Source organism: Triticum urartu, chromosome 6, assembly GCF_003073215.2.
Source record: "Triticum urartu cultivar G1812 chromosome 6, Tu2.1, whole genome shotgun sequence".
NCBI classification, from domain to species: Eukaryota; Viridiplantae; Streptophyta; class Magnoliopsida; order Poales; family Poaceae; genus Triticum; species Triticum urartu.
This window is the reverse complement of record NC_053027.1, coordinates 455837722-455862162: the sequence shown is the minus strand read 5'-3', so window position 1 is coordinate 455862162 and position 24441 is coordinate 455837722. Positions and strand designations below refer to the sequence as shown.

Genomic DNA, 24441 nt, shown 5'->3' with positions numbered 1-24441 from the left:
TCCAATCTTGCGGAGCCAATCATCTGCTACTATAGGCTCGGTGCTACTAGAGAATGCCAGCGGATTCAGCCTAAGAAAACGGGTTAAGTGATCAACAGGTGGTGGCGGTGGTGGGTTGTTGTTGTTGTTGTTCCCCTGATTCTGATTCTGGACTAGCAACTGCATCAACGTATTCTGCTGGTGGATCAACTGAGTGAGCTCTGGTGGAAAAGCAAATCCATTGTCACGTCTCGGAGGCATCTGGGGTTTAGAAAAGATGGGAATATAGAATAGAAATGAGGTCTAGAGGGAAAACACTACCCATATGCACATGAGGCAATTGCAAACAAAATCACTTCATTCAATCAAACAAGGGCATACAACGGTCTATCTATCATTACAAAAGTGCTCGGGCTATACTAGATACATGGGAGAATACTACTACTGATATGGTGGTCGACTAGAAAAACTGCTCTGATGAAGACTCCATGATATCAGCTCCAGCTTCATCAACGTAGTCATCATCGCTATCGTCCGGGTCCGAGTCGGTGTCATCGATGATGATGTAGTTCTTTGGACAAGTGCAATCTTCGTCTTCTCCTCCAGTTGCGGGAAATCCCATGAACACTTTTAGCTTCTTCAGATCATCATTCTTCTCTACTAGTGTTGCTATTTCCTCCTCATATCCATCGCGTGTAGACTTGAGTTCTTCTTCCAGCTCCATGATCTTGGTCATGGCCTTCTTCAGGTCTATCATGCCTGCGCACATCTGGTTCTCCTGGCGTCGAATGTGTTGGTTTAACTCTTGGATAAAAGCTGCAATTGCTCTATCCTTCCTGGTGTTGATCATCTCCCATTGCTCATCTCGACACCCACAAATCTGGTAGATAGTATCCTTGAGATCCTTGTGGTAGACTTCTCCAATGCGCCCCATAGTGATGTGGGCTGCCATGCTCTTTCCTAGACTCCAGGTTGGTGCATCAAAGGAAAACTCTATGGGCTCAGTGACGGGCATGAACGTCCTTCCTGGAACTTGAACTTGAATCATCCAACGTTCCTCTTCAGGTAAAGTGGCGTTGTAGGTCCCGGTGAAGCTTGGTACTCCGATGTTCAGGTATCTAGTGACTTCCTTCAAGTGACGTCCAAAGGGTGTATCTTCATCCGGTTGCGTGAACTTGTTCCTTGCATCCGCCATCCTAAAAGAGTAGAAAAGATGAGGAGTCGGAAATGAGAAGAGTGAGTAGTGATCTAGGGCTTTTAGCTTAGTGATCGTGTCCTACAGTCAGCGTGTGCTCTGATACCATCTTGTAGCGACCAGACCACAAACAGTCTGATCTCTGTGCTTTAGTGTCATCCCTGGATCAGTAATGCTGACACGCACAATACTTGAAGGATTTATAACAGAGTAGCAATCACACACTTATTGCATCGAATGTCTCAAAAGAGAACTTATTACAATAAATATGGCTTAAGGCCATCTAATAACGATAACAACGGAAGACTTGGAAGATAAGTGAGTCCATCAACTCCAAAGGCATCACTGAGTATAGAACCACGACCTAAAGGCACCTTACTCGTCGTCTGAAAAGTCTGCAACATGAACTTTGCAGCCCGAAAACGGGTCAGCACATGGAATATGCTGGCAAAGTAACACATAGAGAATAATGAAGGAATAAGGCTATACTACATGCATATTTGGCTGGTGGAAAAGCTCTATGGTTACAGTTTTGCGTAAAGCCAATTTTTCCCTACTGCAAAGGAATAAATTTTATTTAACTATCATGGTGGTTGTTAAACACTGAGAAGATAGACATCCTCGCAATCCCAATTAGTATCATCATTAAAACCCAACAGTATTAATTAAAGTAACATGATGAGATTCACATGATAATCCAAGTACTAGATACTCAAGACGTCCGTAACCGGGGACACGGCTAACCATGATTAGTTTATACACTCTACAGAGGTTTGCGTACTTTTCCCCACAAGACTCAATCTCCTCCATTGGAATTCCCGCACTACATGATGTTTGAGAAACTGATGACCGAGACATAGTCTTTAAGAAGTGCTAGCACCTTACGATCGGGTAGACAGTACCAACCTACATCCCCTACATCTGCCAGTCTACCACTGTAAGAGTTCGCACGACTTAGTCAACTATGCTAGAGCCCATAGTAGCTTGTGGCTGCACACGGAAGTTTCTAGTATGAATAATCTCATGATCCCTTTAAGCCTGGGTGGCGGTCCATAAAGAAAAACAGGCATCGTTGGAATACCCAGGTGCCTCAATCCACCCAGATGTGTGTTTAAGTTGCCACCTTTGATAAACCATTAATTTATCAATCTCACATCTATCATGGATACACTCAACCAATCCACATCTACTAGCATAGCATGTCATAAGAAGCAAACGTAGAAGTAACTCCCAAGGGTTTGATAATAAAACAGGTAATAGGTACTACCTCATCTACTTTCCAAAACCCATAATTTAATTAGATCCTAATCATGCATTTGTTTGAGGATTTATCTAATGCAATAAAACTAGGTATGAAAGGGATATGATCAAAGTGTTACTTGCCTTGCTGATGATCCACGAAACCTAGAGATTCGAAGTAGCAAGCGGCGCACTCTGGGTACTCTATCGCAAACAAACAAGCATGCAATAAGTACTCATCTAATGCACGGGTAAAACTCAAATAAGAAATCTAACCAAAAAGTTCAACTTAAGAACTCCGGTTTGCAAAAAGAATCAAATCGAACGAAACAACGAAAGAAAGAAACTTCGTTTACTAATCTGGATCTAAGTCAAATTTTACAGATGCAAAAACTTGTTTGAGTTGGTTAAACGAAAAGAGGGTTTCGAGACGAAACTCCAGGCGCTTGAATCGCCTGATTCCGATAAACGAGCGAAAAGATAAACTAAAACAAAAATCGGATCAGAAATCACGATCAGATATAATCGCAGAAAATCCGAGAAAAAAAAACTGACGAACAGATTAACGAACGAACGTTCGTTATCTGAAACTAAACGGTGAACGCGTTCGTTAGAACGAACGAGCGAGCGAACGCTCGCTAAACAAAAGAACTGATAAAACCGATCTAAAAAAATAAACCTAGGGTTTCTAAAAAAACCGGATCGATTTTTCTTAGAAAACCGGGGTGGCGGGCGGCTACCTCGGCTCGGGCTCCGGCGGGGCTCCGGTGGCGGTGGGCGGCGTGGGGTGGCAGGGCGGCGGCTCCTGGCGACGGCGGCGCAAGGCGGCGGGGCGGCGGTGGCTTGCGGCAGCGGGGCGGCGGTGGCTTGCGGCGGCGACGGCTCCGGCTGTGGGGCTCCAGGGGGGCCGGGTCGGTTTATAAAGGGGGGTGGCGGCGGTGGTTTGCGGGAGGGGCTGAGGCGGCGTGGCCCTCCCGGACTCGGCGGCGGCGGCGATCGGGACTCCGGTCCCGATCTGGATGCGGGAGGCGGCGGCGGCTGGGCCGGCTCGGCTGGGCCTTCGGCCCAGTCGGGCGCGCGGGAGTTTTTAAAAAAAAATAATAATCCCGTCGAACTAAGAAAAATCCTAATAAATAAATAAAAATCTAAAAATGCCAAAACAAATTTTCACCGTCTAAATAAAATATTTAGAACATGATGAACATTTTCTTGGCCCTAAAATGCAGTTTTGAAAACGTGCATTTTTTCCTAAATTCAAATAAAATAGCGAGAAAATCCGAAATAAAATCTTACTTGATTTTTTATTAAACCTTCAATATTTCTTTATTTTGGGAAAGTCATTTTATTCCCTCTCTCATATTTTTATTATAGAAATAATTGAAGATAAAATAAATAAAATCAATGATCCTATTTTCAAAATTTGAGAAAAACTCAAATATGAAGATAACGAAATCCCCAACTCTCTCCGTGGGTCCTTGAGTTGCGTAGAATTCCCGGATCAGGCCAAAAGCAAATAAAATATGATATGAAGTGATGACCTAATGTATAACATTCCAAATTAAAAATTTGGGATGTTACACAAGGTGCTGCCGTAGCAGTAGCTGATGGGGCAGCACGACGACGAGCAGGATCAGCCACAACGATCTAGTCCAACCTTGCACTTGTGGCAGCATTGTCCTGTTCAACACTGGGATCATAATCCTCCTCTTCCTCTTCATGAACTTCATCACTTAGACTCCACAAACTAGCCATGCCTACCACAAAATACAACACACAAGAGAAACAGAGTAATATTAATCTATTATGCAGCAAAAAACATCCTAAATGGAACAATAAACATACCAACAGAGAGAGGAGGACAGAAGGTTATACCTGCCGGTCGCCGGCGTCGGAAGGGAAGGGCGCGCCGCCGTCAGATGGGGAGGGAGCGCCGCAGTCGGATGGGGAGGGAGCACCGTTGTCTGATGGGGAGGAAGCGTCGCTGATGCGTGGCCCTAGAGGAGGATCAGATCGAGGAGGGAAAGGACCGCCGGGGCCGCGCCATTGCAGTGCCAGAGTTGCAACACCGCTGCCGGTCGATGGATCGAGACAGGGTGGGTTGGGGACTTCGGTGTCTCGACTCGAGGACGGTGGACTGGTCGGGGCTGCGGCCGCAGCCGCTGCTCGTTAGGCCGACGAGGTACAGCAGCGCCGGGGCCTTGCCATAGCAGGAGCCAGGACTTGCGTCGCCGCCGCCAGTCGAGGGGGATCGAGGAGGAGGGTGGACTGGTCGGGGACTCGGGGTGTGCGTGCGGGTGCGGGAGCGGGGGTAGGCATTAGGGTTAGCCGGTTAGGTGGTTTGTGGTCTAGAAGGCCAGCCTGTTGGGCTGGATCGCTGCTTCTCAGCCTCTTTGCAGCAGATGCTCGGGTCGGGCCGGGCTTTCGTTCGGGTTAATTTTGGAGCTCGAGCCCGGCCCGAAAATTAGACATGCTCTGTTTTCCAGGCCCGAGCCCAACCCGGCCTGGGTTTTTCGGGCCGGGGTCGGGTCGGGTTGTCCATGCCCGGGTTTAAATACAACTAGCATCGCAGAAGCACCTCAGAATTTCAACAACAGCTCGGGAAGTGAAGGAGGCAATCTTGCAAACCATCCACTCGGCAACAAATTGAGTTTTTTTCTTGTCTTTTTCCAGGTTGGTTAAGAATACAACTAGCACCGCGGAAGCACCTTAGAATTTTAACAACAGCACACATCTCATCAACATCTGAGTTGGCAAAAAATGACGCACCATCGGCATAAATAGGAAGCCTATAGAAACCATTTTTCTCTTTAGTCAGCTTGAGGAGGCCCTCCTCGTCTACCTTCATAATGAGCTTTTATAGGGGTATCTTCTTATTTTTATTATCAATGTTTCCTTGTTTACAATCACTATCATACAACTTTAGGTTGGTTAAACCTACAATGTACCAATCGCATTGTAACACCGACCTACTAAACTAGCGTGTCTTGGTTCATAGAGTATCGGCCACGGAGCACCACAATTTACATGAGGTCTTGCCTCTCCCTACCATGTGAAAGACTAGCTTGATAAGAGGAATCTGTATAAGTAATGCATTTCCTCATCCCCCAATGAACATGACACTAAATCCAACAGAAGAGCTAACGTTTTCCTTGTCATCCACCTATGCGCCCAAGAAACTTAAGTGAAAGTCCACACGATCGTGCAATCCCTGCGACTTCATCACAAGTGATGATGGGGGGGGGGGGGGTTGCCCTGGGGACTTTTTTGCACTTCACCCTATCGCACCTCCCATGTTTGGGCCATAAAAGCCCAAAAAGGCATAACAAGAGGGCCCCACACCCAGGGAATCGACTTCTATAAATGTGCCACCCCCGGTTTCCTTACTAGGGAGCCCAGGTGACCATGACTCCGATGACGAGACAAACTAGGAGAACAAGGCGTGGGTGGGAGAGACAACCTATCAAGACCCCAATAAATATGTGGTCACCCATATTTAGATCATCAGGAATGATAAGGTTTTCAGGAATAAAAGACCCACTTTTGCTACTTGGAGGAGGAATTTTATACATGACATAACTCTCCTAGTTCATAGGACTATATGTAACTACATAGATGGCCTTATGAGCTAGATTTCTTCTTTACATTAGTTAGACTATTTTCACCTAACCTTACATCTTGTAGGTAAGTCCTGGTAGGTGTGTGTACATATACATATATATACTTGTAATTTATGTCTGTAATAGTTGCTTTGGGGGAATAAAGGACCATGGGGCTTTTGCCATGCAGTAAATAGTCAAAAAATGTGGCAATCCAACCGGAACAGAGACATGTTCGATCGACGCCAAGACCACCGGAAGCCCAAGATTTACCGAATTAGCCTAGCAAGATAGATCCAGTCAAGACATCTCGTCTAGACCGTGCACCCTCAACTTGTCGAGTTCACTCGAACTCGACGAACACACATTGTACTTGATCATTTGTAATCACTTGGTGATATAATTCTAGACAAGTAGAATTAGGGTTTTTACTCACCGCACGAGGGCCCGAACAAGGGTAAAATCTTTGTCCCGTGTTCATCTAGAAATTAAAAGTTACGTCTCACTGCATACAAATAAACTGTAGTTCCCACACTTTTGTTAGGTACGTTGTGAAAAACACCTCGACATGAGAAAGTTTCAGCTTTTGTTCGGAGGCGGCGTGTAGGTGATGTTGGTGATGTTGCTATGGAGGTCTTGTTACCCCAACTGGTTCGTCCCAACGATGGGAGATGGAATACATGTGGAAGTTGCTTAGGGATCCCATTGTGTTTCTATATCTCAGTTCAGGTCCTCCCTGTAAAATATAGGGACTTATTTTTATACTTTATTTTTTTATTAGTGATGTAAGATGTATCATCCCACTGCTTTATGTTCAATGCAACACTAGATCTTTTGAGGCCCTTGTTTTTGACTAATGACTTGATGAGTAGAAAATGGTGACTTCAGTTTAATCCTTTTCTTCCTCTTGGGCACAAATGTTCTAGGGTTCTTTTCATCGACTCATTATGGGACATTTTTCCCATTGTAGATAACATCAGACTCAATTGATCAATGTCATCGTGCCAACTTATAGAAGCTAAAATTCAGTAAAAAACTTACATAAACTAAAATGCAAGGCAAGGCAAATAATACTCCACCACAACAATGTAGAACATTAAGAATCTAGTCCGTGTTGTCATTGTATCTCTCCTATTTTTTTTAAAAAAATATAGGGTTCTTTCGTCTGCCCATTCTTCCTCCAACCTCATGTACTTTATCTCCCCCTCCCTCCCTCCCTCTTTCTCCCCTTTTAGATGTTTTGTCCTCCCATATCTGATTTTTACACCGTTTTTCCTAAAAATCGCCTCAACAGCCCTACCTCTTATTGTACTTGCCAAACGAACCGTTTTCTTTGGTGAAACAATAAATGCTTTAAGTGATTATCAAATAAAGTCTTATTTCTTACACAATCAAATTAATATAGGCTAATAAATGACGGACTCCCCGCAAAAAAAAAATGACGGACTAACCTACTAGGATATCCACGCACCTGTTAGAACGTATGGTGAATTATCTAGTGAAAGAAATTTGACTCTATGGAAGAAAAGAAGTTTAGCACATTGTCAGTTTTAATAACCAGCGTATTATGAGTTATGAATACAACCTTGTAACGACGTTGTTCAAACATAGTTTGAATTAGTTTGGAAACACGAAAACCTGCAAACGTAAAATATCTAGAACTCGCAATAAAAAAGTAAAATATCTAGTACTCCTACTTCCTTTTAGAAACTCACTCATGACATGAAAACATCGCGCAAAAGAAAAAAAAGTTGGCCAATGCCATCGATTTTTTTTTGAGCGGTTCCAATGCCATCGAAAGGAAAAAAGAAAAGGTTGGGCAATGCGTCTGGCCGACTTGCCAAAAGCCCAAAATCCCCTCCTCAAAACCCTACATCTCCACACAACCCCGAAGCCACCGCAGCCCATCGCCCGCACGACTATAATGCTCGCCGCCTGCGCCTGGAGGCTGTCGCAGCGAGCCGTCACGTTCCTCCCCCGCGTGCGACCCCAAATCCTAAGCCCTTTCCCCATGGCCGCCGCCGCCGGCGCCACCTCGCCCAAGCGCCTGAGGGTCTACTCGTCGGCCGCCGGCGACGCCGACTCCTCCAACGGCGCGGGGAACGGCAGGCGCGTGGGGACCCACAACGGCAGCTTCCACTGCGACGAGGCGCTCGGCTGCTTCCTCATCCGCCTCACCTCCCAGTTCGCAGGCGCCGACGTCGTCCGCACCCGCGACTCCCAGGTCTGTCGCTTCGTCACCGGCTCGATTGGCCCGCCATTTCCTGCAAGAAATGTTTCAGCGAATTACATGGTGGTTGTTTCGGCGAGGTGTACATCTATGGGAGCACCGCTTCCTTGCTAGGATTCCTAAAATTTAGGGATGTATTAGCTTGCAGTTATACCTGGATATACTACTAACTCATTATTATTGGTCTATTGGACTTAATTTTGCATCTGGATAGGTGCTGTATGACAGTATGAATGTGAAACTGTAAACTGAAACCCTGCAATGTCGTGTTCTTTGTGCTACGGCCTCCTATCCTATCATATATAATACAGAAAGTCATGACTCCATCTTGCCCACATCTCATGCCAAGTATGCCTTGTAGTTAAGATGTTTTCTTGTCTATATAGACTATAATAGCATGATTTCTCATCTCTTGGCCCTTGTTAGTTTGTAAATTCGTGTCAGTGCCACAATTATTGTTGGGTGAGACTATGTTGTTGTCTTAATGTGCGTGCCCACACTTCATCTGGTTGGATGATTTGCTTACGAAATCCCTATGTATATATGTATGATTTGCTTATGAAATCGCTACATACCAAAAATGATGAATGTCTTGATTTCTTTTTTGTGTTCCTACCTCCTAGTATCATCTACTACAGAAAGTCATGAACTCCATCTTGTTCACATATCATGCTTAGTATGCCATGTAGTTAAGATGTTTTCTTGTGTCAGTTCTACAATTGGTGTTGTGTGATACTATGAAGTTGTCTTAATGTCTGCAGCCGCACTTCATCTGGTTGGATGATTTGCTTCCGAAATCCTTATGTATATATGTATGATTTGCTTACGAAATCCCTACATGGCAAAAATATTGAATGTCTTGATTTTTTTTGTGCTGCTGCCTCCTAGTATCATCTACTAGTACAGAGAGTCATGAACTCCATCTTGTCCACATCTCATGCTTACTATTGCCATGTAGTTAAGATGTTTTCTTGTGTCTACAATAGCATGATTTCTCATCTCATGGCCCCTTTTAGTTTGCAGTTCGTGTCAGTTCTACAATTAGTGTCATGTGAGACTATGAAGTAGTCTTAATGTGGGCAGCTGCACTTCATCTGGTTGGATTTGCTTACGAAATCCCACTTGTATATGATGCAGCAAAAATATTTTAAAATATGCATTGTCATCTATTGTATTCCGTTATGCACTTATTTCTATGTTACCTTTTCTTGTGGAACTTCTCTAGATCCTTGATTCACTGGAGGCCGTGCTTGACGTTGGTGGTGTCTATGATCCCAGCCGGCATCGCTATGATCATCACCAGAAGGGCTTCAACGAGGTCTTTGGACATGGCTTTAACACGAAACTTAGCAGTGCTGGGCTTGTTTACAAGGTACTTCCCATAGACGATGAAGGTCTTGAAACAATAATTCTTTTCCATTAGAAGCTATGTTGTAAAATTGGCAACATCTGCTTCAAATGGGTACCAATCGCACTACATAACTAGGTGGATTCATTGGGGGATTTGTTACTGGATATTGTGAATTTTCATAGCAATTTTTGTCTTATGTATGCACAGCCTTTTCACAATTTGCTAGTTCATCGAAGTTTATAAGTTGCAACTTATACACTTATACTGTAACTTTGTCTTCCAAATGTTAAAATGATGGTTTGCTTATCATTTATTTTTTTAATACTGCAGCATTTTGGTAAGGAGATAATTGCAAAGGAGCTTCAGCTTAATGAGGAGCATGAAGATGTTCACCGTGTGTATCTTGCCATATACAAAAGCTTTGTTGAGGTGTGAATGTAAACTCATAACCTGCTGTGAAATTTATATTTGTACCTTTTTAATATGGAAAGTTTGATTAAAGGATAGGAGCATGACTGTTAACTAAGGATTAGCAGTACCAGCTGTGAAATTTATGAGCTTAGTTTTTTTTAAAGTAATTTATGAGCCTAGGGTTGCGTAAACATAGGATACCGAGGGTGTGAGTTCCAGAATCTATACTTATTCCTGAATTGTTTCCCGTGTTAGAGTGTAGTTAGCTTTAACATATATATGCGGATTGGCTTAATCGGTGTTGGTTTGGGAAGATGCACTTTATGTTGGCTAAACAAAGTTGCAGTCGGCTGCTTGTAGCTGGCTGTGTGGTTCAGAGATGTTTCTTCCAGGCAGAAAAGGGGTAATATAGGCCTACATTATCAATCAGTTGACAAGTTCTATACTTCCGCTCAAAGGTTCGCAAGTTAATAAGGCGTAGAGAACCTCAGTACACGAATTGGCATCTGGTATCAATTTTCTGAGACACATCCTGTTGTCCTTCCTTATTTTATTCGCGTGTTTGTTTGTCTACCGTGTGTATTAATTACCCAATACAATATGATGTGCCAAAGAAGCAATATCTTTTATGTAACAGGCACTTGATGCAATCGATAATGGAATCAATCAATATGACACAGAGCAAACCCCCAAGTATGTGAACAATACACACTTGTCTTCACGTGTTGGGCGCCTTAATCCAGACTGGACTGATCCAGATCAATCACCTGAGAAGGAAAATGCCGCATTTCAAAAGGCAATGGCACTTGCCGGAAGTGAGTTTATGGAGGTATGACTTATGCCTATTTAGTCAGTTGATGTGTTCTATTCATGCACTGCTTAAGGACTTTAATTATGTGTGATATATCTGTGTTTTTTTCCAAATGGGGCTGTCCTGAATTCCATTAGTCCCTAAGCAGAACATGTCCTGTTTGTATGACTATATTTTCGCTTTCATTGCCAGAGTGTCCGCTTTCATGTTAAATCGTGGCTACCTGCAAGATCTATTGTCATGGAGTGTTTGCTGTCAAGAGGAAATGTTGATCCAAGTGGAGAAATCATGGTTTTAGATAGATTCTGCCCGGTAAGATCTTGGTAGTTTTTGGACTATATCCATGTTCGTCCTATGCACAGCTGTGTTTTTGTATGCACATGGAAGCCATGAATGATTAAATGTTATACCTAATCTGGTTTTGTCCGTCTTCAGTGTGCTCCATATTTTTGCGTTTTCCACCTAAAACCATGTTTTTATCGTGCTGTAGAAGTGTTGAAAACTGCTGCGTAATAAGAACTTCAGCCGATGCTTCTAAATACCGGCCCGGATGTTTGATACTTTCTTGCCGATTGCATTAGCTATTCAATATTTATTACTCTCTCTGTCCCTAGCTTATATTATGGGACGGAGGGAGTACTAGTTTTATGCTTCTTCTTTAAACTTATTTCAGCAAGTGCTTTGTTTAATTATTAACTGCCTGGTGTATTGAAGTGCGATGTGATAATACTAAAATTACCGGTGCATGTAACCTGAACGCTTCTCCATTATGGCAGTGGAAACTTCATCTGTTTGAGCTAGAGCAGGAGCTGAAGACTGATCCTCTGACCAAGTATGTGCTGTATGAGGTAAGAAATGTGGCCCCTTCCGGGTTATCCAATATGAATTTCGTTGAGTACCTCTAGTTTTCTTTGGACAGTGTGAGTACAATTGTGCATAGTAACCACCAAGAATGCTAATATGGAAACGAAGTGGTGTAATGCTTTAAAGTTGTAATAATGCTGGCAGTTTTGCAGCCAGCACTGCGATCAACTTTCTTCTCATGTTTTTGTTTTTTGTTTGAACTAGTTTCTTCCTGGCATGTTTCTTGTTTCACCATATTTCATACATATGTTGGCTTCTTCTGCATAACTGCAGGATGAGAGGAGCAAAGGCTGGCGAGTGCAGGCCGTCTCTGTTGCACCTGACAGATTCGAGAGCCGAAAGGCTCTCCCAGAGAAGTGGAGGGGCATGAGAGATGATGAACTGTCCAAGGAAACCGGCATCCCTGGCTGTGTGTTCATCCATATGAGTGGCTTCATTGGTGGGAACAAGACCTACGAGGGAGCGCTGGAAATGGCAAGAGCTGCCCTCAAATGCTAATTCAACCGAAGCAACAAGCAGTAAAACAGTCTTACCCATGTTACGACTGATTGAGGTTCATATGCGGCGCTGCACTTGCACCAATTTTATTACCATTGACTAGTTGGTATTTGAGTATGTATGTTCCGTGGCGTGAAACATCCACCTGATTAGCAGAGATTGGTATCCGTATGAGGCTGAACAAGTAGAGTTATATCATTTGATTAAAGACGATGAAACTCGTTAATTTGTTGCTCTTCACCATTTTTTCATTACTGCTACAAGCATAAGCGACTGAATAATTGTATCGTACATTATCTGCAGTTTCCGAACTGCAAGAAGATTAGTAAGAGGAAAACATCTGAATTGTAGTTCCCAGATGAAGAATACGACGGCGAAACACTATGGGATGTCTGTACGTAGAAGACTAAATGCAACCTTATGCACGAGCTATGCAATACAAGGACAAGAATTTTACAGACATTTCAACAGTTTTGTTTCTGAACGACGCGGTCACGTCTTGACACGCTTGGCGTCGGCATAAGCAGTCTCCAGGTCCCCCAGGAAGAAGAGGATCCGGTCAGATATCTGCCTCTTCTCCGCTTCAGCGCCCTGCGGCTGCGCGTCCTTGGCGTCGCAGCTCGTGCCCAGGTAGCTCTGGATCTCGCCTTGGTAGATCAGGTAGTAGTCGTTTCCCTCCCTGATGATCCTGACGCCCCTGGAGGCAACACAACAGAGGGGAGCTTCAGAGTCGCTCACGTACTACTACCTGTAAAACTCACTCACGTATGCTCTGCTGAACTCTGAAGTACAGTACTTATTGACGAACTTACAGGCCGTATCGGTCGCATCGGTCCTGCACGACGAAGACGTCCTTCCAGGGCTTGGCGCCCTCCGGCTCCGGCGCGTAGAAGGCCGTGGCGTCCGCTCCCCACCTGTCCTCGAACAGCTTGCGCCACAGCTCGTCGTCGCAGGTCAACGCGTTCCACTTCCTGCAGACTATACAGCTCGGGCAATTCAGGCCACCGCAAGCTCTGAATTATGCTATAGAAGAACAGGAAATGCCATGATAACATATAAGGAGTAACGGAGGACTTTTGGTGGAGTAGCTGATAATAGGATGTCGACATAAGAAGTGACGGAGGAGTTCTGATCGAAGGCGGCGAGCGAGCGAACCTTGGGGAGCGGCGGCGAGGGACTGGTGATCGAGGAGGTGGAAGATCTTGAAGCACAGCTCCCCAGGCAGCCCGTCCATGGGAGGAATCGCGGGGAGCTCCGAGGGAGAGCGAGCGCGCGACGACGACGATGAGCGGTGAGGAGTGGAAGAGGGTGAGGAGGACGTGAGGGGAACATGCGGCAAGGGGAAGCAAAGGTCGTTGGCCCCGGCTCCCGGTGGTTAGATAGATGCAACGGCTTGCGGTCCCTCGCTCCCTCCCCCGTGTCGACATTCACAAAAGAAGACGATCTGTGCACCTTCCCGGGGCTGACGCGTGGGTCCCGTGGAGGCCGGCGGTGCGCGGTGTCCCTGGCGGTCATAGGGGCCTTGTCTCGGCCTGCGTCGTGCGCTCGTGGTGGTAGATAGAGCGGCGATATGACACCCCGCATGCGGTGGCACGCGCGCATCTGGCAAATCTCGCGCCAACACGCAGATCGCGTCACGTGTGCCACCGCCGCTCCGCCGTGGCGGTGCGGGCGCGATTGGCTTGCCCGGCTGCTCTTGCTCCATCTCCGTTCGACACATGCGCATGCGCTCCATGGCAGTTCGTAGGTAGGCCGTAGGCGCCTTCCTCATTGCAAATGTGGTTTCCGCTTTCGAGATTCGTTTACGGACATTCGTTCTTTCCGCCTTCCAGGGCCGTTGCGCTGCACTGGAACACTTTCACACTGGGCGACCGAACTCAGCAGTCAGCGCACAGCGCCGCCGACGCCCCCTCGGCTCTTGTACGTAACCCGCAATGGCGAGGCCCTCACGCCAAACCCTGGCCCCGCCGTCCGCGACCTCCCTCCGCCGCCTGTACGGACACTCGAAGCCGCCTCCTCCCCCGGCCTCGGCGTTCCGGAGAGCCGCGGCGGCGCTCCTCCTCGCCGCGGCCGTGGCGCTGCCCTGCGCCGTGCTGTACCGAGCCGTCGTGTCGAATGCGCCTCCGCCGGTGCAGGTCGTGTGGGATCGCTGGCCCTCGAGGGAGTGGGGCCCGCCACGAGCTCCGGTTGTGGTCCCCGAGCCCGAGGAGGACCGCGACCTCGACCCCATTTCCGCCGACGATCTGGTGTGCTTCCGTCTCCCCTCCCCCTTCCCCACCTCCTCCTCGTTGATGTTGCCAGTCTCTCCTCTGCCTTACTTTTCAGTTCTGTAAATTGAATAGTGAAATTACATATTTCAGGTCGCTAGCATTCTGTTATCCGGCCCTCATTTGTTTCCTTTGCTAATACCCCTAATTTTAGCGTTCGGCCTTTAGAATCAACTGATCAAGCAATTGCTCTGTCCTATATATGGGAACAACCAATTTGATTTGGTGGGCATGAACATGATTTTTGATGTTAAAATCTGCAAACCCTTAAGGAGTGAACGAATACACTTATAGCTGCTGATTTGTATGGCATCATGAATATTCTAAGCTTATTTATTAGTTGGATCTGTTCCACTGTGAGAAATAACTAAACATCTCAAATGATTAGCCTTGTGCTTTATAGTGGTATTCAAATGGATTGTACATTTCCTGGTGAAATGTCAACCCTCCTCCTTATTTTAATCATTCCTGTCTTGTTTCGATTGAAATATTTTATTCTTTGGGCTATGTCAGTGATTAGCCTTATGCCTTTCCTTTTTAGCACCACGTCATCAGATGAAATGTGTTTCAGTTTAGCACGCGGTTGATATATGCTACCAAATTGAATTGCTTTCTGAGGCAGAACTTATAAGTTGTTTACTCGGTGTAACAATTAATGTAAAACCATCCTTGTAGGACAGTGAATATCTCAAACTTGAGCAAGTTCTACAAGCGGCTTCTATGGACAATAAGACCATTATATTGACGACGCTTAATGCTGCATGGTCTTCTCCAGGCTCAGTTATAGATCTTTTCATTGATAGCTTCCGGCATGGTGTTAGAACTAGTTCACTACTGAAACACCTTGTGATAATAGCCTTCGACAGGAAAGCATATAGGCGATGTACTGAGATCCATACCTACTGTTATGCTCTTGTAACCGGTAATGTGGACTTTTCTCAAGAGAAGAGGTTTCTGACTGCTGGGTATCTGGAAATGATGTGGACAAGGCTGGATTTCTTGCGCCTAGTTCTTGAAAAAGGTTACAGCTTCATTTTCTCGGTAAATTTCCATGTTTACTTTATTTCCTGCTCTATTGCATTAATATTCTACTTTCATACCAACACAATAAGATGTACCCTTTTCCTAACAATAGCGAACTTGAAAAAGTCAAATCGATAAGCATAAACTGATTTGCTTCTCTTATATGCATTTCAGGATGCAGATATAATGTGGTTTCGCAATCCATTTCCATACTTTTACCCGGATGGAGATCTTCAGGTTGCATGTGATCACTATGTAGGCAATGCAACTGACTTGAGAAACATAGCTAATGGGGGGTTCAACTATGTGAAGTCGAACAATCAAAGCATAGAGTTTTACAAGTTTTGGTATTCTTCACGACTGAGATACCCTGGTTATCATGACCAGGATGTACTTAATTTTATTAAGCATGATCCTTACATTATGGATATTGGATTAACCATTAAGTTTTTAAGTACTACATACTTTGGTGGTATTTGTGAGCCAAGCAAAGATTTAAATGAGGTTTGCACAATGCATGCTAACTGTTGCATTGGATTGCAAAGCAAACTTCATGATTTAAGAATCATCATGGAAGATTGGAGGGATTATATGTCTATGCCACCAAGCTTAAAAACACCTGGGGCATTCTCATGGAGGGTACCACAAAATTGCAGGTATAATGCTACCTTGGAATTAAGTTAGAGATTTTTGTAGATAAAATCAATTATGTACTGTTGTCTAATGTCTAATAATGTTTGGTTCCTTTATGCAGTCTTTCATTGTTAAACCAGTGAGACATGTTTTTGGATGCAAATGGTGTGGTATAGTCAAACATGTCAATTTCTGAGAATTTTGTTGGCAGCTGGAAAGAAAAATGTACTTGAAAGGTTTGTTTACATCATTATTATATCCTCTGTTTTTATCAAGACCAGATTATGATCTTGTATTTACATATGAGTTTGACGATACCCTAGTTGACTCTAGCCTCTGGTGGTCAACAGTTGCTAATGTAGATTCTAAAAAAGAAGAGAAAGACACAATTGGTAGTTTAAGTTTGACATAAGACTTAAGGCTCAAATTTGGATGGTTTTAACCAAAATAACTTGATTACATTACTTATTGGACACTGTCCAGTGGAGTACCGAATAAGATTCTCAGATTCAATTTTACTGTCTTTCAGGAAAAACCAGTGCATGAGGAACTCCACCTTTTGTTTGAGAAAGACCCGGCTTAGCAGATTATATCTTGAGGACTCTGCCAGTTGATGCCTTCATCAGTGTTATGCATCCTCTACTTTGGAAAATAACCAACACGAAGGTGCAAGTTGTTTCTGTTCTCCAGTTTCCATTTGACAGTGGAGCTGCAGCCTTATGTGCATTTTTTTTAATTGCATCAGTTATGTATACGTTCATCTGTTTGATAAGCACTGCGACAGAGACAGTTGTAGAATCAAACTGAGGGACACTAATAGAGGTGATCTGGACACAGGATTGGTAGATAAGTAACTATACTACTTAAATTACCTTAAGTGATGGTTTCCAGAAGCCTGACACATAGTTTCCTTACCTTTTAGTGGAAGCCCTTTTTCTCCTCTTATTGATAGTCTAAAAACTAGCATGATGCAACTTCATAATTGTCGCAATGTTCAAGAATGAACTTTTAGAACGTGACGGTGAATCTTAATTCGTGACTTGTGACATTATCAATAGGGAACATTCCAAGTTCAAGGGTTGAAGGCATCGGCACAGCAAAAGATGAACTGGCTATGACTTCCCAGTGTATCATCCATGACCATGCAGAATGACTGAATGAGGGGTGGAATGGTATTTTCAGTGTTTATAGGATTCCTGTTGTTTCTAATGCATTGAGGCTCACTTGATTCATTTGGTAAAGTGAATGAAAAACACGAGAATATAAATTTCCCTTTGATGGCACTATTCATTCTTTTGATTGATTCAAAGGAATGGAGTAAAGAAATGTAAATGAAACTACAACTATCATCTGATCTCAGATTCAAGTGAAACAACGCAGAATTTCCAGAAAGTGAAACGACGAAGGATTTCCAGAAATGACGTAAATGGCATTCTGTTTTCCCATTGACATTGCTTTGACTTTTATTTCCCTGTGCTTATTCGAGTCATGTGTTTTTTTTGTGAATCATGTAAAAAACTTATGTGCTTTCCTAGGCTCTGGTTTGTACATGTGTTCCTATCATATTCTTGTGTTCTACTACCTCTGTAGTCTGTACACTAATTATAAGACGTTTTTGCAGTTCAATAGTGTACAGAGGGAGTATTTCATACATTACCAAATCCTGTGAATCAAGAGGTTCAATACCGAGGAAGGAACTTCAGTTGATATCCACTAGAAAATCGAAATACCGAGGAAGGATTTTTTTTTTAACAGAACCGAGGAAGGATTTTTTTTTAACAGAACCGAGGAAGGAATTTTAGTTGCTATCCACTAGAAAATGGAAACCAATTGTATGTCATGCAAAAGAGAAGTGTTTTAGGCTGCTAGCTATTTTGACCTCATTAATTGTTAAACACAAACCCATTGAGGCAAGGAAATATACAAATTGTAGCTGGTAGAATCATGCAAATTTGAGAAAGTTCAAGTTTAAGTTGTTCGAATGAGAGTTTTCCTTATTGGTAAACTTTGATTTCATTTAGGCAAACAGAACCAGGACTACCAACAACACAGAAACTGTAAAACCGCATGTCCTACAGGAGGTAAATTTGTATTTGTGACTTTTTAAATAGTATATCATTCTTTTTTTAAAATATGATTTCACATTTGGTTTGATCCTATGAATTCAACTCAAGTGCAAAAAAAAAATCCATGATTACAAATTCTAAAAGATAATTGCGGATCAACTTTAGATTTAGCAGTCAAAAAATATTGCATGCTAAAAAAATCTATAAAATAGTTGTGGATCAACTTTAGATCTAGAATTAAGAGAAATAGATCTCAAAAATTTACCAAATTATAGGTCAAGCTGAATCAGATTGATGTTTAAATACCTGAAAATTTCAGATTTTTCTGAAATATAGAGGTAAACATTAAAAACCTAATTTCCAGGGTTTTTTTTATTTTCCTATTCTTTTCACACATTTTCTTCTTTTTTTGTCGAAGTTTATATTTGTTCTAATACTTTGAAGTTTATTATGAGAAGGTTCTATATATTTAAATGTAATCAAGTACTCTCTCCGATTCCAAAAAAAAAGTGTCGCAGTTTACCTTAGTTCAAAACTGCTACACTTTTTTTTTGGATCGGAGGGAGTAAGTTTTATAAGCTCTGAATAATTTTCTTGGATCATGTGTAGTGTAGGATCCTAAATGCATGTTTTTTTCCTACAAAATGCTCAAGCGCTCAACTCTGAATGTACCACGCTTTTTCCGCACATATAATTGTTCAATTTTTACGAAAGTTTATGTGTTCTAATAATATGAAGTTTACTGTAAAAAAAGGACGTGGATTTTTGGCTCTGCGAAGCATATGCTCCCTAATGAATAGTAAACTCAAAATAAATAGTAAATAAAATTTTAAAATTCTGATATTTTTTGTAGATGTACATGTTAGTGTAGCAAGTGTGCTTGACAAGTTTCATGCGATACGGGATAACAGTGCTTTGTCTGTGAACAAAAAAACTAAATTAAGTGTAACATTTGGCGTTCCATTAGTTTTTTTACACAGGTCAAAATGCTTAAGTTTTTCCCCTGAAAATTTGCAGATAGCATTTGGATGTGACAATGAACACTTCTATTTTCTTTTGACATTTGTAAAATCCACTTTTAGCACGTAGGAGCTTGTGCTCCCTAGAGCCAAATTGAATATCCGGTAAAAAATTCTATATTTTGAAATATAAGTTCTGTAATTTTTATAAAGCTCTGAATGATTTTTCTAGGATCACCTGAAGTGAAATGCAGGGTCCAAAATGTATGTTTTTCTCTACAAATGCTCAAGCGGTCAGCCCCAATCATGATCTCGCTATTATGTCAAGCAGGTACAGTCTTGTCGCCATAGACAAATGGATACGGTCCGTGTTCATATCAAATCTTGTCTCTGTAGACTAATGGATTTGGTTATTGCTATGACTATATGACTATGAGGCCTAACGATCAATACCCTATTCTGCTTTTCCTACAACAAGGACAATCCCCTACTCTGATGAATCTTCCGGAGCACGTCGTTGATGGAGGTAACCTGCTACTCATCAGGCGCACACATCTTCCTTTCGCTTGCTCAGATGATGGTGTCCACTTCGAAAACAGTGAGCGAAATCACCACACCACACCACATCATTTCAGTTAGACAGACCTTATCTTATCATGAAACCGGGGTCTTATCCGCGATGCTCTGCTCTGACATGCTCGGAGCTCGTTGGGCTTTCTTTCAGTCGAAATCACACCTTCTGTCCAAAGTTGCACTCATGATCACTTTCTTTCTGACGGTTGCTTTTGCACATGTCTTGGCTCTACATATCCGTGGCCGAAGGACGATGAAACCGTATACCTACCTGAGACTGTTGAATGCCACTGAACTTGATCATCCTTTGTTGGGTGGTAAAAGATCACCGCTGCAGTGGCGGCATCAGGTCCTCAGCGGCATGATACTATGTGCTGAACCTGGGCGGCGACGGTGAGAAAATCCGACGAGCCAAACTGCAGCCCGTGTGCTAATCCGGCCGGCATTGCTTGTGTCTGAAGAGAAACCACGTCTGCAGGTTTGCGCTTGCGAGGTTCTTTTTCCGGGGAGTCTGGTATGAGATCCTGTGCGGTGTGCCTATCATGGCCGAAGCCAGCGCACCATGCAAAGTTCAGGACGATTGGTCCCTTGGAATAAATCTCGGTGGATATGATATGATACCATGCATGCAATGCAGCAGCATATGTTTTCTTCTTTTCAGCCCGGCTTTACTGAAAACCAGCCAGAGCTACCCGAATGCATATTGTGGCTTTAATCATGGGAATCATAATCCAATTATCCAGGAAGAAAAAGCAGCAGCGATGCATGCACTCTGATGGTAGATCAAAGCCTTTAGTCATTCTCTAATGTCTTTTGAGGGCCGGTCCCTTCGATACTGACTATGACACTGCTCGAGGCAAGGTAGGTGTTCATCGATCCTTTCTTCAAAAGCTGGAGTGGTTGTTGATAACGGTTTTTGGGATGCGATGGCACCTAATTCCTTTGAGGCACGCTTTTTTGCAAGGAGCAAAACTATTTCGAGAAATCCTATAAGCATGCGTGCACCCTTTTCAAACGGCGCTTTTGAAAATTTCAAAAGGACGTACATTTTCGCAAGACATGTGTTCATGTATGTGTGCAATATTCGTTGTTGTTCTTCTCTTTTCTATGCAGATGTACATCCTTGCGCGGTTGCGCCCAAGATATTTCGGTGCCGCAACAGAAACAAAGGCGCGGTGCCTACACTGTTGCTCCCGATCGCTCCGAAATGCAAGCACAAGTGCACCAACAAAGGCTACAGAACGTGCGCGCGGCCTCAGTCCCGAAAGCCAAACATCCGTCACCCAAAGTACATCGCTTTCGTCGTGTCCAGCCCGTGACCCCTCCACGTCGCGCCCGAGCCATGCGATCCGTTGGTTGCGCCCGGGCGGCTGTCTCGACCATGTGATAAGTGCCGCGGAAAAAGGCACTGTAGCCATGTGCCGAACCGAGTGGGTGCGTCGGTTCGCCACTACGGGCTAGCTCCAAAACTGAAAGCGGCAGCTCCCCCGAGCGCCTGCCGGTCTCGGGGCGTCTCCGGCCGTCCGAAGCAAAAAATTCCTTCTCCGCGGCGGCAGAAGCCTCGGCGCCATCTCTGGTTCATGGGCGCCACTTGCGGCAACTGTCTCGCGTCGTCCCGCAGGATGCTGACACTTGTTACCACGCCCTGCGCGTACCTCTTTCGGCTTCGTTTCGACCCGCGCAGCGCAGCGCAGCTCGTATCGTGCGCACATGGAGTGGATACGAGGGCGTGAAAAGAACGGAGGTGAAGGTCTCTGTGCTAGAAACGTGACCACCCAGCGACCTAACGCCAAAAGTCAATAGTACGCAGGGGGGACGTGGAGGCGGGCAGTAGCTGAGTGACAGGTAGCAAACGGCACACCGAAAGTCTGTGCACCACACCGGAGTGCTGCTCGTGCGGCCCCAAACCAGGCCACCTGTCCCCTCCCTAACCCCGTTGCTACGAGATGGGTTTGGTTGCTCGGATAAGTCAAGGTTTTAACATTGTTTTTCTCTGTCTATAATGTAAAGTACGACTGATACAACGACTAATACGTCCGTCAATTGACTGTAGAAGTGGTGTATGACATAATTGAACTCGGAATCTCGAGTGGCATATGGACGGCTTGGTTGGGTGATGCATAGGCCGATGGTTATCCTCCTTTTTTAAAAAATAGGCATTTTTTGAGTTTTTAGTGACATATATTTTAATTTCTTTACATGGATTGTTTACAATTTTAAAAAATACTTCATAATTTGTTCAAGTGCGTGATGCTATGTCTAATTTCCTCTACATGGATTACTACATATACACCTTGTTTCTCTACGACCCTGACATCCTAGTTTCCTTGAGGTCTTGCTCATGTTGACCTAGTAGAAAGATTAAAAAAAGAAGTCACACTTAGATGAGTGACTCTTGTTAAGACATGTGCTAAAAGAGAGCACTACGGTGGCCATATCAAGCCGTGTGGCAACACCGAGTGACGAAGTATTGGAACCCCAAAGGGCAAAGCAGGATCCACTTTCAAGTTCCAACTTCCAAACGAACCGCTCCACTGACCTGCCTACGACCCGCCCGTGCTCATTCTTCGCATTTTCCTCAAGACCAAAAGCCGACGATCGCCTCCCCGCGCCATCTCTATATAAGCCAGCGACCCAGCGCCTCCCATCACACACTTCCTCCACGCTTCCTCCCCCGAGCTACGACGACGACCATCGACTAGCCAGCCAGCTGCTCCTCCGCGCAACCCAGCGGCGAAGCTCGTGAGCTCAGCTCTCTCCCGGTGCCCGGACATGGCGGCGAGAAGGCTCCTCGAGGAGGCGGCGGCGGCCGGCGTGCCGCAGGACTCGCTCAACTCGGACCTGGTCCTCATCCTCGCCGGCCTGCTCTGCGCGCTGGTCTGCGTACTCGGCCTCGGACTCGTGGCGCGGTGCGCGTGCTCCCGCCGCTGGGCCCGCGCCGCGGACGCCGCCCCGCCCGGCGCCAACAGGGGCGTCAAGAAGGAGGTGCTGCGCGCGCTGCCCACCGTCAGGTACGCCGCCGACGGCGGCGAGGCGTCGGAGGCGGACGAGTGCGCCATCTGCCTCGCCGAGTTCGAGGACGGCCAGCACATGCGGGTGCTGCCGCAGTGCAGCCACGCGTTCCACGCGGCCTGCGTCGACGCCTGGCTGCGCTCGCACTCCTCCTGCCCGTCCTGCCGGCGGGTGCTCGTCGCCGAGCTGCCGCGCGGCGAGCGGAGCGGGCGCTGCGGCGCGCGGCCCGGCGGCCTCGACGCGCTCCTCAAGGCGGTGCCGCTGTGCCGCTGACGTCGCTGTAGCTCCGCATTAGTGGCGTGCGCACTCTGGACGAAAGGCCAAGGGAAAAGTGTGTCGAGGGAAATTAGCCGGTGCATAAGCTCACCGGCTAGCTTCTTATTTACCTTTCTCTTGGCTTGGGGGCCTGCTGGGTGTTGATTCTTTCTAGGTGTGGCTACTCTGGAAATGGGAACCATTGAGCATGAAGGCGTGTGTACATACATATTTGATGGGGGGATTTGTGATTGTAACCTATTTGTACATATGTGGAAGTTGCTATAAAAACATGCACTTGGCTTGAACTGGGAATGCGAATTTGGTTGTACTTTCTGGTTGTGTCTCCCGGTTGGAACTAGGGAATTGGCATAAGAATTTGCTAAAGACATGTATACTGAAACGGTCCGTAGTATAACTTTGGCGAAACTCGTGGATGAGCGTGCATGTGCATCACTGGGAGTGTCCTAGTTTTGCATCCAGATTTGTACTACACTGTAAAAAGGTGTTTTCTAATTTTTTTAGTGCTTGGAAATATCTTAAATGATAACTCTTATTCGTAATCCTATCTTTTTGTATATTTATTTTGCACCAAGAAAATCTGAAACAATTTATGCATAGCGCAGTACTCGTGTTGTTGACAGGTAAAGTTTCAAGTTTAAATGTAATTTTGTTTAAGAAGAGAAGAAAAGAATTTTTTTTTAAAAGATGGGGGTTTCTCCCAGCCTCAACTTTTATCAAAAGGTGAGGCAATAAACATTCAAACAGTTTCACAATGCTCGGCTACAACTAGAGTACTGCAACAGACAAATTACAAACGCAAAGTGCCAACATAGCAACGGTCACACATAACACATCATCCACAACCTATGAATGCAACCTAGATAGCAAACAAAGGATCAACACTATCACATCCTAGCAGATTTTACGCAAACCAGTTGGTGTTGAGGCGAACAATGTACTTCTGTTGATCATCCGTGGCATCCAATGGCAGGGTTAGGTCCAAGAGATCCTGAACGACTCCTCCTGGTGATGATTGAGAATCAAAAGACATCGCACGAGAAGGGCAGACTGAGCATCATCGCATATAATCTTTCATTGATGAAGACATGTGCTCAGCTTGTTCAGAATGCAACTTGGATCCCGACATGGCCTTGAAAGGCGTATTCATTTCATACATTCCATAAGCTTCACAAGGTAACAATATTAATCACAACTGCGGATTTCTTCCAATGAGAACATAATTCATCAAATGAATCAGGATATGGAATGTTAAGAGAACTAGCAATTAGATGCCAAGTATGAGACACCGCTATACAACCAAGGAACATATGTTGAGTACTTTCCAGCTCATTGCAAAAAACACAAGTTAAATCTTCCTCGATACAACGTTTAGCTAGATTATCCTGGGTGAGGGCCTTGTTATTAATAATCAACCATAGTAACACATGGATTCTAGGGGGCATCAATTTTCCTTAT

At 44.7% G+C, this 24441-nt stretch overlaps 4 protein-coding genes across 11 annotated transcripts; 3 read left to right on the top strand and 1 right to left on the bottom strand.

Annotated features, from left to right (window-relative positions):
* The first annotated feature begins 7828 nt into the window (after window positions 1-7828).
* Window positions 7829-12400, top strand: LOC125514161 (MYG1 protein C694.04c). Its single transcript, XM_048679436.1, has 7 exons — window positions 7829-8233; window positions 9465-9611; window positions 9921-10019; window positions 10639-10830; window positions 11005-11124; window positions 11589-11660; window positions 11950-12400. The coding sequence occupies exons 1-7, from the start codon at window positions 7832-7834 to the stop codon at window positions 12172-12174; spliced, it is 1257 nt and encodes a 418-aa protein (XP_048535393.1). The 5' UTR covers window positions 7829-7831; the 3' UTR covers window positions 12175-12400.
* LOC125514164 (probable E3 ubiquitin ligase complex SCF subunit sconB) lies at window positions 12388-13581 on the bottom strand. Its single transcript, XM_048679439.1, has 3 exons — window positions 13330-13581; window positions 12987-13152; window positions 12388-12871 (listed from the first exon to the last, which is right to left on the bottom strand). The coding sequence occupies exons 1-3, from the start codon at window positions 13406-13408 to the stop codon at window positions 12667-12669; spliced, it is 450 nt and encodes a 149-aa protein (XP_048535396.1). The 5' UTR covers window positions 13409-13581; the 3' UTR covers window positions 12388-12666.
* A 122-nt stretch (window positions 13582-13703) lies between these two features.
* Window positions 13704-18335, top strand: LOC125514163 (uncharacterized protein At4g15970-like). Of its 8 annotated transcripts, XR_007286280.1 has the most exons (7): window positions 13704-14420; window positions 15117-15482; window positions 15639-16120; window positions 16219-16333; window positions 16627-16763; window positions 17156-17269; window positions 17719-18331. XR_007286280.1 is itself a non-coding variant. In XM_048679437.1 (4 exons), exons 1-4 carry the CDS (start codon window positions 14109-14111, stop codon window positions 16238-16240), a joined length of 1182 nt encoding a protein of 393 aa, XP_048535394.1. In that variant the 5' UTR covers window positions 13704-14108; the 3' UTR covers window positions 16241-16334. The 8 variants fall into 8 exon arrangements, 1 of the variants encoding a protein (XP_048535394.1); XR_007286279.1 differs by having other exon boundaries at window positions 16627-17269; window positions 17719-18335; XR_007286281.1 differs by lacking the exon at window positions 17156-17269.
* A 3916-nt stretch (window positions 18336-22251) lies between these two features.
* Window positions 22252-23270, top strand: LOC125512352 (RING-H2 finger protein ATL8-like). Its single transcript, XM_048677442.1, has one exon. The coding sequence runs from the start codon at window positions 22468-22470 to the stop codon at window positions 22978-22980; it is 513 nt and encodes a 170-aa protein (XP_048533399.1). The 5' UTR covers window positions 22252-22467; the 3' UTR covers window positions 22981-23270.
* Window positions 23271-24441: the final 1171 nt, after the last annotated feature.